The sequence below is a fragment of the Musca autumnalis genome, unplaced genomic scaffold, assembly GCF_047663935.1.
Source record: "Musca autumnalis isolate F117 unplaced genomic scaffold, ASM4766393v1 scaffold_2, whole genome shotgun sequence".
Lineage (NCBI taxonomy): Eukaryota > Metazoa > Arthropoda > Insecta > Diptera > Muscidae > Musca > Musca autumnalis.
Genome location: NW_027411755.1, coordinates 4860049 through 4876348, shown reverse-complemented (window position 1 = coordinate 4876348; position 16300 = coordinate 4860049). Strand labels below are relative to the sequence as shown.

Sequence of the window (16300 nt, the reverse complement as noted above, 5' to 3'; positions counted from 1 at the left end):
AAACTGAATTCTGTGCTCATCTAAGCGGTCCCGGTGGCGAACAGAATCGCCATTGATTTAATAGCGTATATTTGCATATTCTTCGCGAGGAACAAGATTGGAACCATTGATCGATCGATATGAGTTAAGCCTTTCACAAATGATATCAGGGAAGAAATAATGATCGAAATAATGATCGTAAAATCATCCGCATATCTAACGATCCTAATGAAGTCTGGTGAGGGTGGAATAAAGAAAAGTAGAGGTTAAACTGTTCCGGATATACTACACCACCTTTGTTAACTCCCTGTTTCACTCAAGAGGGCTCCGCTTTCTTGTTCCTAAATTGCACAGATAATTGACATAAACAGCGAGGAGTTCTCTACTGACATTGTCCAATCGCATGGCTTGTTCTTGTTGAGTGCTGGACTAATATGTTTGGAGATGAAGTGTATCATAGTTGTAGTGCAGGGCTGCTTACAGAGCCCATGTTGATGATTGAAAATTGGATGGCTATTTCTGACGCATAGGTGGAGCATAGCCTTAAGCTTATTTGCTATGGGCAACAAAAGCGAAATAGGTATGTACTATTCACCTTTGCTTGCATCATTTCTGGTTCAGGTTAAATACTTGAGTCCCGGAGTCACTGGGTTTGCCTCGACGAAGCTCATCACGCCTATTTGCTAGTCACCCTGCCTTTGCTGGGAAAATTCGGTGTTACTCCGGGTATTCGACCTGCTGTGATATGATGATGTCCCAGAATGTCTTTTCTGTTACCCGAACATCAAAAGCGTTGGACAGTTCTTTGAAACGCTGATTAGTGAAATATCTGAAACTAGTGCTATTAACTTTACCAGGATTAATGAAAGTACGAAGTTCAGAGGTGACGAAATCGGGCGACCTGTAGATGGGAACAAGTATAAAGACATGATCTGTTCCAAGAGAAACTACGGGTTGCCAGATGACGTCATTTGTCAGACCAGGTGACACATTTCAGCACTTCAGGGAATCTAGGCATTTGCTCCGCTTGTTCTCATCGACCAACCTTTTAATATCCAGTGCTCGACGAACTCATCATGTTGATTCGCTACTCCCACTGCATCTGCTGGCAAATTTGGTTTTCCTTCATGTATTCGACCAGCAGACACTTAGCGATCGGCGGTAGGAGTGATGATTTCCCGGAACGCCCTTTCTGCTGCCCAAACATCAGAAGGGTTGGGTATTAAGTGCTACGCGTGTGACTGCTGTTGGGGAGACCGCGGGAGAGTCTCATATTCTGATGACGATGACCATTATGACTTATTGGGGGCTGTGTTCTCGCAACAGGGTCCCTGTCATAGTCCCTACATGGACGATTCCAGAAAATAGATGAACAAACTGAGCACTTGCCTTTACGTTTTTATTCGATTCACCATACAAATGCTCTCTTCGCTCTCATCATTGGTCCTGAGCCACCCCCTGAGATGCACCCACTCCGGACATCTATTGTCTCTCACCAACGTTTGAGTGTTGTGAGTGCAGATGTGACAAACCGAACACATGCAAAGTGTTCTTTGGTTTTCCTCCGTCCAGTGACTGACCAAAGGAATCCAGAACAGTCGTTCCGAGACATACTGCTCCCAACACAGAAAACCGATACAAATACAAGCAAACCGCATTAACAGGCAAACATAAACAAAATTACTTCTTTTGCCTCTGACTCCTTTTTTAAAACCTGGCTTTGGATTAAGTGTTTACTTAAATTGGTAACTGAAAAAATTAACACCCAAGGTACGCTACTCCAACTGAGACGCTCTGCAAAATATGCCCACCATTTCGGTCAAGATAAACTTGGTTTGATGTCACGTTATCATGACACGGTGCTCTTGAATCAAATTTAAATGGAAGGTGCTTACACCTGGGAAGTTTTTCCTGATTCTGAAAGTACAATGTTCATAGATGAGAAAAATCAATTGTCAATTGCCCTAATTTGACCTTCTATATCTCAATAACGGTAAAAACTACGAAGATATCACAAAACCCAATCTTGTAGAGAATTTTCATTGCTGCAACATTTTCTTTAGTCTCATTTCAATAGGACTTCTGATTTCCAAGCAAAATCGTGAAAACCTAAAAAAACCTTTAAAAAATGTCAACTTGAATCGCGATTTATTTAAAAAACGATCCGGCGGCTTTTCAGTTTTTTTTCATCTATGAACATTGTAGTTTCTGAATCCGCAAAAACTTCCCAGGTGTAAGCACATTCCATTTAAATTTGATTCAAGGGCACCGTGATGAATAGAAGAATTTTATTCTTAGAATGTATTGAAAATTAAGCCCCATGGACAGAGATTCTATAATGGTAGCAATTCTTCGAATTTACGCAAACGTTGAACTCCTATTTCTTTTGTTCTAACCGATTTTCAGCTTTAACCTTTAACAAACTATCAATTTTCCGCTATCATTGTATTATCCCAAGAGAATAGTTTATTGGTCATAAATTCCTTTACTCTCTTCTAATCTAAAATAGTCACTTATCAAATAAGTGACCACTGATAGAACGTGTGGCCCATTAAAACACTAACTTACACGCACGCTCATTGCCGCAATCTCCTGGGAGTTGTAAAACTGTAATGACTGTTGGCCGAAAAGACATTAGTAACGAATTGTGTGTTGTTTTAAATGAAAATCAGTGATTCACTTAACATATTTGTATGTTGTAAACCTTTTCTTATGTGGCATTTAATGTCCTCGTTGTTCTGCTTTATTGGATTTTTATCTCCGATAGTTGTTTGTTTATTTGTGTGTTTAACACACACAAATTTGTACTCAGTCACATTTAAAAATGAGTAAAATTATCTTGAATTACCAGTCAGAAGAGGTCCAATCAAAAATCAAAATTACTCTCATAAAAAACACAAGAGATTAAATCCTTTCCCAGCTAGTGGTGGTTCACGTTCTCAAGTTAATGGTCATAAATCGGTTGTGTTTTGTATTTTGTTTACATAAAATTTTATTCGAATGTGGCGCCTCCTTTGTTTTTTGAAAATTTGATATGATTGTGGCGGCGCCTGTAACTTTTTTGTGTTAAATGTATTGAAATTAGTATTATTTTATCGGGGTATAGGTTAGGGTTAAAATGTTACATTTAATTCCTCACAACTTCAAATAACTGCTATCACGTTCTATGCATGCCTAGAACATTCTTGCTATGTGTTGAGTAAATGTTAAAGATTTATTGTTGATTTTATGAGTTGTTTGTTCTTGGTGTTTGCGGTTAATAAAAAAAGAACATCACTCTTGATTAAGCTATTTTGAATACTTTCCAAATGTATTTATTTCTTAAAAACACAGATTTATGTACCCCTTTTTCCTTTTTCTTCTATTTCATTACAGTAAAAGTCCCATAGTTTGGACAATGTTACACACCAGCCGTAAGTCAAATAACGACAGGAGCAGCAGTAGTAGCAGAAACATCATCATTACTGGAAGCAAAATGTCTACATTTCGATGTTTATGGTTGACTTTTGTCTTTATGGTAAGTCGTATATTATGAGCCGCCAATGGCAGGGGCATCAAGTAGCAACCGCCGCATACCATATAGTCGGTGATTACATTTTAATGATAATACAAGTCAGTGTAGGACAAAAATTCCTTTGGCTATTTTAGTGAATACTAAGTGAAGAATTATTATTATGATTCGCCTTAAGTTATGTGTGCGTGCATACACACATACATATACAGCACACACACAGTCAGGATGCCATTTGTAGTCCTTATTTTTTATGATAAAATCCATCATTAAATGTTAATACTGCATAAAACCAATTGTTATGGCATTTTAATGTGATGGCTGGATGTGTTTGTTAGATGAGGGTGAGAGGCTGTGAAATATCACACATGAGCATATTTATTTTCCTTTGACCCTCCCCCTTACCCAAAAACTACAAAACATTAACTTGATATTGTGCTAGAACAATCCATAAGAATTTACGACAGAAATGATAGTTTAATGTATTTCAAAATAACGATTGGCAAACTATTCGTCCTTTGACAATTGGAATAGGGTGTAGGTGTAGGAAAGAGGGGCTTACGTTTTGAAAATAAAACGTATTTCTGGATAAAAAATCATTCGTACCCCAACAAATACTAGTACATATATAAAAAAAACTATTTTGTTTTTTCAAAATAGTCTGGCTTAATCCCATTGTTGTTGTTTTAATATTTTAAAACAACTATTTTATTAGTGGAAAAGATTTGGCATTGTTCGCCAAGGGGTAAGGCAGGGAATACTATAGTTTCGATCCACGCCACTGGATCTCATCAGTTCCCTTGTTTCTTGTTTGTGAATATTCTCCACCGAAGTTATTTTTCAATAACTTCTTCAACAAGAAACTTTTTATACCCAAACATCAATCGTCAGCTCGAAGTATAAAAGTAAGCAAAGAAAAAAGTTCAATGAGAAGTTTTTCCTTGGCTACCTCATACAACTCCGACGAAAGTGTCTGCGAAAACAATTCAAACCTCTTCCACTTGTATGTGTCGTCGAATTTCGACGAATGCACACACCAAAATTTGGTTGGTCTGCTTTGTAGCAAAAACAACACACGTCGTGCCAGTGTCTTCAATTTGAAGCATTGCACGATGGGGCCAATGACAGGTTTTCGAGGCAACAAATCACTGGGGCAAGCTAGACCTTCCAAATTTTGTACAGATGTTTATAATGGGCTTAGAAACTAATATGCCAAATTTGGTTCATATCGGTTCATATATACATATAGCTGCCGTATATATGTTCGCCCGATTTCAAGCAATTGATGGACCAAACACGCAAATTCTGCCCAATTTTTATTTGATTTGGAAAATACCACGGAATTAGGACTACAAATAAGTTTGCCAAGTTATATTGAAATCGGTTCAGATTTTGATATTGCTCCCATATATATTTTCGCCCGATGTTAGGTATTTGGTGCACCAATCCCGCTATGTATGTCCAATCTTGATGAAATTTGAAATGTGTGACGGAATTTGGTCTAGAAACACTTTTGGCAAATCATATTGAAATCGGTTCAGAATTGGATATAGCTCCCATATATATGTTCGCCCGATTTCAGGAAAATGATTGACCAAGCATGCAAATTCCATCAAATTACAATAAAATTTGGAACATGTTACGGAATTCGGACTACAAATAAGTTTGTCAAGTTATATTGAAATCGGTTCAGATATAGAAATAGCTCCCCTATATACATATGTTCAAATTTCATGGTTTTGTCTGTGCTTTGTTATAAGTTAATAAAAAAAGGTTTCAAATTTAGTAAAAATCGGCTAAGATTCCGCCACAAAAGCCAAAGTTTGCGATATCTTTGAAATTATATATTATTATTATATACGTCTATTAAATTTTTCCGAAATCCAATTGGTAACATTAATGGGTTTCCGATTATTCGTCAACCAAAACATAAAAATGTCCATATTTTTAAGTATTACGACATCTGAAATCAGATTTTTATGAAAAGGCGCAGCTAGGCGCAGCTAATTTTTTCACAAAATGATAGTACACATTAATACCTTTCACCACATATATATAATATCCTAGATCTACCTAGATCTCAAAAGTTATACTCCAGAGAACACATGGATAACAAAGCAAAATACTCCAAAAAAGACAAAACATCTTAACTCAAAAATACATTTACCACACATAACATTTTTATTATTTGTTAACACTATCTTATTTTACATACCCATTGAAGAGCTTTCCATGTTTAAAAAATATAAAAATGTTGAAATGTTCTTTTTGGCGCCTAAAATGCTTTCACTACTTATTTATAATGAATATCGGAAAATGATGCATAAGAAAATATGTCACCATTGCCAGATCAGTATGTCGCTATGTCATGTTACCAGATTGATTTATTTTTTTATTTTTAGTGATTCAGAGTGTTGGCAATCGAAATCCGTTATTATTTTTTTGAAATTGTTCACTTCAAAAATTGACTTTTTGCCTCGAAAACCTGCTATTGGCCCCATCGTGCATTGTGGCGTTTTTTATTGTTGTTATTTATTATGAGATCTAGTGGCGTGGATCGAAACTATAGTATTCCCTGCCTTACCCCTTGGCGAACAATGCCAAATCTTTTCCAAATTGCAAACGCTATCCCAATAAAAAACGCCACAATGCTTCACAAAAACTATTTCTCATTAAAAAGTTCCTTGTAACAAAGGGGATACTTCTCTCATTTCAAGGAGTAGATACAGATTTTATTTAAGTTACCTCTACTTATCGCTTTTAAAAAATCAAAAAATATTTTATTGACTTATTGTGAAGTTAAGAACCCGTTGTGTTTTGTGGCGCAGCTTAAAATGCGTTTTTATCGAAATTGCATTTTTGAAGTCGGTGTCAACGATAACAAGTTTCTTTTTTCTGAAAAAAAGTACCTATATTTCATTTTGATGTTCTGTGGCAAGATTCGCAACTATAGTCTTCCCTGCTCCTGATGAACAATCCCACGTTTTCTCCACTAATACATAAAAATTGTTTTAATAAAATATTGACTCTGAGATTAAGGCAAATTGTTTTGGAAAAAATAAAAAGAGACCATCATCCCAAATAAATAAGTATGTAATTAAAAAATTTAAGTAACAGTGTTTTATTTATAAATGCACTTAAAAGTAGAAAATAATTTTGATGATGGAATCTCTCAAATAAAACGCTTGCATTTAAATTAAAACTTGTGATAATATTGAACGGCAAGCGTTTTATTTGAGAGATTCCATCATCAAAATTATTATCTACTTTTAAGTGCATTTATAAATAAAACACTGTTACTTAATTTTTTTTAATTACATACTTATTTTCTTAAAAATAGAACACTGAAACTTATTAATTTTATAATTATTTTTAATTTTTTTGTAAATACATTTTTTTAAGATTTTCAATTTTATTTGTATATTCTTGAGGTTATAAATGATATTTAATGATGGTGCCCATATAGCGGTACCACCCGATTTAAGTTGTTTTGAGGATTTTCTCTTCGAGTTCCCAGTTGTACAAAAACGTCCCCACCAAAATTGTGTACATGGGTCAGATTTTGAAATAAGTATTTATTTTTTGACCGTTTGTGTACTTGTGTGTGTGGACGTGTGTAGTAGTGAACAAGTTAAACTGAATGTGGAAGAGGCAAGTTGAGAAGGGGAAGTTCGGAGAAGGTTGTTTGGAAGTTCGGAGGGTGTGGAAGTTCCTAACATCCACCTTCATAACACCACCCCTTCGAACAACCTACACCGATCTTCCGAACAACCTCATCCAAACTTCCGAAAAATCTCCTCCGGACAACCTCATCCGAACTTTCAAACAAACTCCTCGGAACTTCCGACAACATTCACTTTAACTCCTAACAACTTACACCGAACCACCGCCGAACTACCTTCTCCGAACTTTCCCCTCTCAACATGCTCTTTCAATACGGAACCCCATAACCAATTTAGGCCGAAAATGTAGATACAAACTTTAAAATGCCTGAAATTGGGTGGTACCATTTATAGGGGCTATATCAAAACCTGGACCTATGTCCACAATTTTTGATGAAGAAGTTGGGAACTCGAAATCAAAGTTACAGCAATTTCGGCCAAAAAATTAAGACAAAAACACTTGAAATCGGGTGGAGCCGTAATATGGGGGCTATACCAACACCTGGACCTATGTCACAATTTTTGGTGGAGAAATTTCTGTACCACTGGGATCTCCAAATGGCAAGTTACACGCAATTCGGTATAAAATGAAGATAAAATCCATAAAACACTTGAAATCGGGCGGTACCGCTATATGGGGACTATACCAAAAACTGGACCTATGTCCATAATTTTTGATGGGTACGTTTATGTACCTAGTTGTCAAAAAGCAGCCAATACGGGCTTAAAATGACGATAAAATACCTTAAATCGAGTGGTACCGCTGAATGGGAGCTACAGGAAAAAATGGACCCATATTGATTTTGGTTTCATATTCATGTATTGCCATCCAAATCTGAAAAGTGTACAAAGTTTTAGTTCGATTGGTCAAGTACAACTGTGTGAAAAATTAGTTACCAGATTTGAAAAGCAAATTAGATAAAACACTGTAAAACAGTGTAAAAATGGACCAATATTGGTTTTGATTTCATATTCATGTATTGTCATTCATATCTGAAAAGTGTGCAAAGATTTAGTTCGCTTGGTCAATTACAACTGTCTTAAAAATGAGGTACCCGATTTGAAAAGCATGTAAAATTGAACACTGTACAACACTGTAAAAATGGACCAATGTTGGTTTTGATTTCATATTCATGTATTGTCATCCAAATCTAAAAAGTTTGCAAAGTTTTAGTTCGATTGGTCAACTGCAACTGTGTGGGAAATGAGTTACCAGATTTGAAAAGCAAAATACCGGAAATCGGGTGGTACCGTTATATGGGAGCTATAGGAAAAAATGGACCCATATTGATTTTGGTTTCATATTCACGTATTGTCATCTAAATCTGAAAAGTGTGCAAAGTTTTACTTCGATTGGTCAACTGCAACCGCTTTAAAAATCAGTTACCAGATTTGAAAAGGGGGTTAAGTTAGACACCGTAAAAACACTGTAAGAATGGTCCAATATTGGTTTTGATTTCATATTCATGTATTGTCATCCAATTCTGAAATGTGTTCAAATTTTAAGTTCGATTGGTCAACTGCAACTGTGTGAAAAATTAGTTACCAGATTTGAAAAGCAAATTAGATAAAACACTGCAAAACAGTGTAAAAGTGGACCAATATTGGTTTTGATTTCATATTCGTGTATTGTCTTCCAAATCTGAGAAGTGTGAAAAGTTTTAGTTCGATTGGTCAACTGCAACCGTGTTAAAAATGAGTTACCAGATTTGAACTAAACACACACCAAGGCAAGTTAAATAAAACACTGTAAAAACACTGTAATAATAATAATAATAATAATAATAATAATAATAATAATAATAATAATAATAATAAAGCCAACTACCTGAAATTAGCTGTATTTTCATATATTTAGAGAAGACTGAACTTGAGTCTCATTCCGAAAATTTTGGGTTTTTTGTTCTTTTTATCATTTTTAAGGAATGACAGATTAACAACAGACCTAGGGCAATTTTCCATTTAGAGATTGAAAATCTCTTCTATAATTATTGGGATCTTTAATGAAAAATATCGCAAACTTAACAAATCGTAAAATTGGCAGGTACTGTTATATGGGGAGTATATTTAAACGTCGAAATGTACTGAAACAACTAAAAACGTATCAGTGGGCTTTGCCGGCAGAGACATATATCCTCAGCCTGAGTGAATTGAAACTTTTTCCCTAAAAATTATGTATTTAGGGGGTCTTTAGAATTTTGGTCTTATGAACGTTCCGATAAAAATATGGATTTGGATTCGAGCTCAAAAATGTTAGGAGGAGAAGGAATGCACTGACATAATCCATTTTGGAGTTGGGTCTTATATTGGGAATCATTGCTTTCTCGCCCACCAGTTATTTCAGTTGGTCACCGTATATTTTAGAGCTTTTGGACCATTATATCAGGGAGCATGGACTTGTCCACGAAAAACATAATATCGATGAAAAAAGACACACATTTCCAAGGGATCCGCGAACAGACATTAAACTGCACTTAAACAAAAATGTTGAACTTTTGTGAGATAGGCACCCAAAGAAGTGGAACGATATTTCGAACATAAACTAAGTTTGGACAAAATATTACAAGATCCAAACTTTGGAACAAATCGGTTGCTGCGTTTATGAGATATCGCGCGTACCATCGAATATTTTTGAATTTTAATGGGAGAGGTACCGAACAAGTTGACCGATAAATACCATTTTCTCAGATTTGTAGAAATATTATGATATGAAAAGTTTGGAACAACCTAGGATCCATTTTGGAAGTTTTTGGGTGCATCAGTCACTAGATATGATGGGAGTTTTTAAAGCTTTCGGACCATTTGCTCAGAATGCATGGACTTAAAAAACTTGTACCGTAATGGGGGCATCAAATATAAGTAATTGCAATAAAAAACAAGTAAAAAAGTATCAGACGGCTTTGCCGACAGCCTGTATATATTGAAACATTTTTTTCTCAAAAAACGTATGTATTTAGGGGTTTTTATAAATTTTGGGAATTTGAACCGACAAAAATGTTCATTAGGATTAGGGATCAAAAGTTTTGCGGAGGAGATACTAAAAGGAGTGGATCTACATCATATGGTGTCATAGGGGGTTTTTACACCCTTCGGAATGTTTGCTCAAGAAGTTAGGACTTGGCCCTGAAAAAACGTTTACCATCGTAATTGAGGCAGCGAATGCAAGTTGCTTCAACAAAAATTAAAGTGATTCGATAGCAGGTCTTAAAGTGAACTTATCCGAGATTTTGGGGGGGGGGTGTACCGGATGGAGTGGACAAATATAGTCCATATTTGAACCTGATCTAGATCTAGTAGATATATTAGGATGTGTATAGTATGGGCCAATTCGGCCACTCCCTTCAAGAATTACCGTATGAACAAATTTTCCGAACATTTTTGAAATTTTGTGGGGAAGGTACCTGAAGGAGTGGACCGATATAGCTTATCTTCAAACTTAAACTATGTTTGGACAAAATATTACTAAGGCCAAATTTTGGACCGAATCGGCAGATTCGTTCTAGAGTTATCTTGCGCTCGAACCACCTCACACGGTGGCATAGGGGTTTTTTTCAACTTTCAGGCTATTTTCTCAGGAAGTATGGACTTGCCCCTAATGAAACTTGTACCGCCGTATGGAGGGAAGTGAATACAAGTTGCTAAAATAAAAATCACAGTGATTCGGGAGGTGGCCCTAAACTGAACTTTTCCGAAATTTTATGTGGGAGGTACCCGAAGGAGTGGGCCGATTGAGACCATAATGGAACCTCATCTTCCTCTTGTAGAATGTTTCCGATATACAAAGTATGGACCAAATCGGTTACTCCCTTCAAGAGTTATTGTGCGCACAAGTTTTGCGACAGTTTTTGAACATTTGTGGGGGAGGTACCTGAACTTAAATCAAATCTGGACAAAATATTTCGATACCCAAAATTTGAACCGAATCGATTGATCCATTCGAGAGTTATCGTGCGCACCAACCAGACAGACGGACACAGAGACAGACGGACGGACATTGCAAAATCGACTCCAAATTGTCTGAAATGGATTTCGTCCAAACATATAGTGTTCTAAAACCATTACTTCGATGAGGCAAATTTTGGCCGTATGAAAGTGTAGGGTGTTAGTCTAAGGACTGTGAACCATTTTAGCCAAAACACCAGCTAATACACCACTTTTAGAGAAGTTTTACATGACTGAAATACTCAGAAAATGTGGCCAACATTACTGATGGGTATTCAATGTTGCCTGGCCGAGGAATCGAACGCATGACCTTCAGCGTGCAAGGATGGTTTACGTTGCACGGTCTACGTTTCTATATAGTCATCTTTTTTAGAACTTAGACATAACTTGAAATCAAAATGACCATGATTTGTCATTTCGGATTCTAATTGGCTAGAAAAACAACTAAAACCCCAATTTTTGGTATTTGTCAGGATCTACGTTTGGTACTACAACATACATATTTCCATGCTTTGGTATGGTCCACATTTGGCATAGCAGTTTAACGTAGCTCCTAAATAAAGAGCATTTGTCCTAAGGCCCTACTAAGAAAAATATTTTACTGCTCGTTATTTGTTACTTTTTAATCCCAATTTTGAATATCATGGTTTTTGATCTCGTCTTCCATTTTTTTACTACATCGAAGCCTTAGTCGTCCCGTTCTGCGTGTGCCACCATACAGAGAGTTTTCAATTTGTACCATAATAAACTTGGTGTTTGGTTTTAAGGGATTTCACTACGCCCAGTTATTGATATTTGAATGTTAATTTTAATTTTTCTGAAGATACCCAGCAACACAAATGGAACTGCTGCAATACTTGCAATTATTCTTTGAATAAGCTAAAATACACTAATAAAATACAATATGCAGAGTATTGATAAAAACGTCATCTGATTCTATTGATAACAATTTTATTAAAAATAACTGATCGATGTCTGTACTCAAACTATGGCATCGAACATTTCGCTGGATGTAAAGATAAAAAATTGTCCCTTAATTTGAAATCAAATTTTATATGAAACAGTAGGAAATAACTATTTGTTTGTCATCTCGCTACGTTCAATGTTCAATTTTTTGCTTCCCTTTTGACCCATTCGAACAAACTTCATCAAGTTTATTCTTTCCATTACTAAACATCGGTACACCCTTTTGCGTGTAAAATTTTATGCGGTTTAGATTAATTTTAAATTTAATTTTCACTCATACTTTGAGGAGAAAACTTTTTTTATATAATATAGGTTAAAAAGGGTATGTCCATGAGTGGTTGTAAATTCAAATTCAAAAAATGTTCGTACCACAAACAAATTTGTTTGTTAATACCACAATTACAGACATCAACAAATATCCGTTGACGAAAAACTCTCCAACAATCCCTTTTGATAGCTTTCAAAGTCCCCTTAAAGTGTGTTTGGTTGTTCGCTTATGTCTTTTTAGTTTAGTTTTGGGTTATTTTGTGTGTCATTAATTCCACGAAGGATTTGCCTTTTTTCTGTAATTTCATAATGGAATTTTTAGTCTGCATAGAATGGGGGTTTTGGTCGGTTGCGTGTGACACTTAAAATAATTTTTTATTAGGAATAACACTTGAGCAAATTGATTTCAAGATTAAATCTTGATAGGACCTTTTTGCCTTTGCTTTTTATAATTTTGCAGAAATGGGGTTATGTTACGAATCCTTTGTCTTTTGTGGAAGTAAAGTTGAAATCCATAGAAATACCTTGATTAACATTTTAAAATATTCATTAACAAAATAATAAAAATTGCAATTTTTCATAGAATTTCTATAAAGAAAAGTAACTCATCTTTGTTAGTTTTTTGCGTTGTGAATTTTATATTCTTTGCTAAAACATTTTCACCATAAATAATTATTTGTGACGCCCATAAACAAAACAAGAAACATTTCAAACTCCATCAAAATAATTAATTACGATTCTGCCCTCTGCTGGACAAAGAAGCAAATCATTAATTTTCATTTTATTTATGCCAGGAGAAAGAAATAAGAACCAACTTTTTTCGCCCAGAGTGGCTAATGTGACTCAAAAGGAAACAAAGCCAAACATGATGATGTACAGGGGGGAGATTTTAAAGAGAAGCCGTAATTACATTTTGCACTACACCACACTATTGGGGAGACTGACTGCCTCTGGCTGGTCGGCACCTCAAATCACGCACCATTTCAAATAAATGAAAAAGTTTTCGGCAAAGTACCGAGTTTTTTTTTTGCACAAAAGCTATTCGAGTATAGTGAAATGACGATGTACATCATCGGTAAATAGTTCCTGCTGGGCTTGCCAAAACCACCCACACACAGCCAAACATACCAAAATTCAAGCAACAAACCGAATGTTTGGGACAGATGGAAAGAACTATCCTGGAGTGTACATTACAAAATTAATTTATCATCGTCTCTGGCTCTCTCTCTCCGAGTTTTTTGTACTATTCTACCTTTATGTGGGTATGACATGGCCCAATAAATTAATTTACAAAAATCAGGTAATAAAACATAGAAAACATTAATTAGGTAAATGAAGCTTAAAACAAGAAAGGAAATTATTTTATTTCTTGTGATAATTTTTCTTCTGCTTTTTTTAAGGCGAACATAGTTTATGTGGTTAGGAAAACCAAAAGGGAAATGGAAATGTGACAAGATTAACTTTTTTATAAATTTACACAACAATTTAATAAATTAGTTGGGTTGTAAGATAAAAATCAAAAGCTGAAAATATATTAGCGACTGTTCATCAAAATTAATATTACACGGTGACACAAAATGGAGGTGAAAATCTTGAGCAGAGATAATTCCCTTTGGGAATGAAAGTCCTTGGTGAGTATATTAAGAATCTCGAAGGACAAATACGCCGTGAGTCGAACTTCCGAGTTATGGCGTGATGAAGTTTCTGCTGAAATTAGCGTTATATCTTTGTTAACTGTTGTTTTAGCTAATTTATGAGATGACATGTCTTCAGTCAAATTAAATGAGGATTATATTTGTAGACCATTTCGACCATCTAACTCGGTTCCTTCAATGTCCTTTTCGACCCTTATTTTAAGAACCGCTATAAGAGTACCACAGGATGACGTTTTTCAGCTTCGAAATATTCTGTAAAAATGTCGCTCAGAAAATTTTAGTTACGGCTCTCATTGACAACTAATCTATTTTGTCTCGTTTTCATGGGCCCTTGGGATATCATCTTCAACATGGCCTTTCCATCGGAGTATTGACCTTCCTTGGGTGGTATACCGTCCGTCATATGTGTCGTATTCATATGCCTTTCTGGCGGGGACATCTTTATCCATACTGCTGATATGACCTAGCCCACACAATCGTTGTAGCTCGATAGGTTTTTCTATATCAATGTTGGGCAGCTGATAACACTCACGGTTCATTCGACGCCAGTTGTTGCTGCAACAGTATTTGATATGTTGTATGTTCGTTTTTGTGCTTAATGTGGTTCTGGGTCTATCTCCAGTTCAATGAATGTGGCTGCCTCGATAGGATGAAACCACTAATCTACTGGAATGAGTTGAGTAGATTTGACAAGGTAGGTGAAAAGGTGCAGTGTGTGTGTGCGGCCCTGTGCCTCAGCTTGGCAAAAGTTTTGCACGGTTTCTTTATTTCATCTGCTACTGCATCTTTGTGAATGCTATCCAAACATACTTGATAGGGTTTCTCTCTGGTAACGTTGGACCTCTTTCCCAAGGTCATGAAGATTTCTTCTGATCTACCTGGGTGGGAGTGTCTTATTCACCATTAGGTGATTAGGATGACTCTCACGGTAACACCCTAGGAAGTACTGCAACGAGAGCATGCCATTTTGTTGACGTACTGGGCGAATTTTCTTCTTCTTATGTAGATGGTTAACTGATGATATGAGGAGACACCATAATATGTGTGGAGATGGCGTGCAGATCTGTTGTCGTGCTTCGTTGCTTACGGAACCCATGCTGATGATCGGAAACTGGATAGGACTAAAGCCTCAAGGGTCTTTACCACGGGCGATAAAAGAGAAATAGTTCCGTACGATTCGCACGGTGCACCTGAACGAACTTTAAATGAAAGGGGCTTACACCTGGGAAGTTTTTGCGGATTCTGAAAGTACAATGTTCACATATGAGAAAAATAAAAAACAATTAAGAACGGCTTTAAGTTCGGCCGTGCCGAAGTTGTTATACCCTCCACCACGAGTGGTATTTAAGTAAAATGGAACAATTAGTTTCCTTTCGTTAACCTTCAAAATACCGAAATTCGGGAGGTATCGTTCTTATGGGCTGTATCGAAACGTCGATCTATACCGACAAATTTCTGGCGTTAAGTTTTTAGACTCAAAGAAGAATAAATGCCAAAATTCCGATATTTCAGTAATATAATGTGGTTAAAACCTAAAAAATACCGTAAATCAAGATGTACGCTTCTATGGGGGATATAGGAAGACGTGGACCTATAGTAATACTTCTTTTCTGGAACATTTTATAACCCCATGAAAGACTTAATAACAAATTTCAGTCATTTCGGTGGGATATTGACGTCACATCTTTCACAATTACGAAAACCGGCAGGTACCGTTCTATGGGAGCTATATCGAAGCGTGGACCTATACCAACGAAATTCAGTCGGAAACGGTTTTACTTCCAACGTAGACTAAATTCCAAATCTCAGCCGAAAATCGGGAGGTACCGTTCTATGGGTGCTATATGAAGGCGTGGACCTACACCGACAAATTCCATATGGAAAGTTTTATACCCCAAATTTCTGGGGGGAAATTTTATACGGCCGACGAAGGCTAAGTACCAAATTTTAGCCGTTTCGGTGTGATAATGAAGCTAAAAACCTTCAAAATACCGAAAATCGGGAGGTACCGTTCTATGGGGGCTATATGACGTTATGGACCTATACCAACAAACTTAGAGGAGAAAGTTGAATACCTCCAACGAAGAATAAATACCAACTTTCAGCCATTTCAATGGATTATTGTGACCATAACCTTCAAAATACCGAAAATGGTGAGGTACCCTTCTATGGGGTCTATATGAAGGTACTGACAAATTTCTGGAGGAAAGCTTCGTACTCTCAACGAAGACTAAAAAATTTCAAAATTTCAGACATTTCAAAGGAATGTTGAGGCCACAACCTTCAAAATACCGAAAATCTGGAGGTGCCGTTCTGTG

General features: G+C 36.2%; 1 protein-coding gene across 2 annotated transcripts in view; it reads left to right on the top strand.

Annotated features, from left to right (window-relative positions):
- Positions 1-16300, top strand: part of LOC141393541 (ADAMTS-like protein 1) — a 115311-nt gene that overhangs the window by 26530 nt on the left and 72481 nt on the right. For both annotated transcript variants that reach the window (XM_073966623.1, XM_073966622.1), the window contains exon 2: positions 3355-3496. In XM_073966623.1, coding sequence (XP_073822724.1) covers positions 3355-3496 — 142 coding nt within the window. The remainder of the gene's footprint in view (positions 1-3354; positions 3497-16300) is intronic.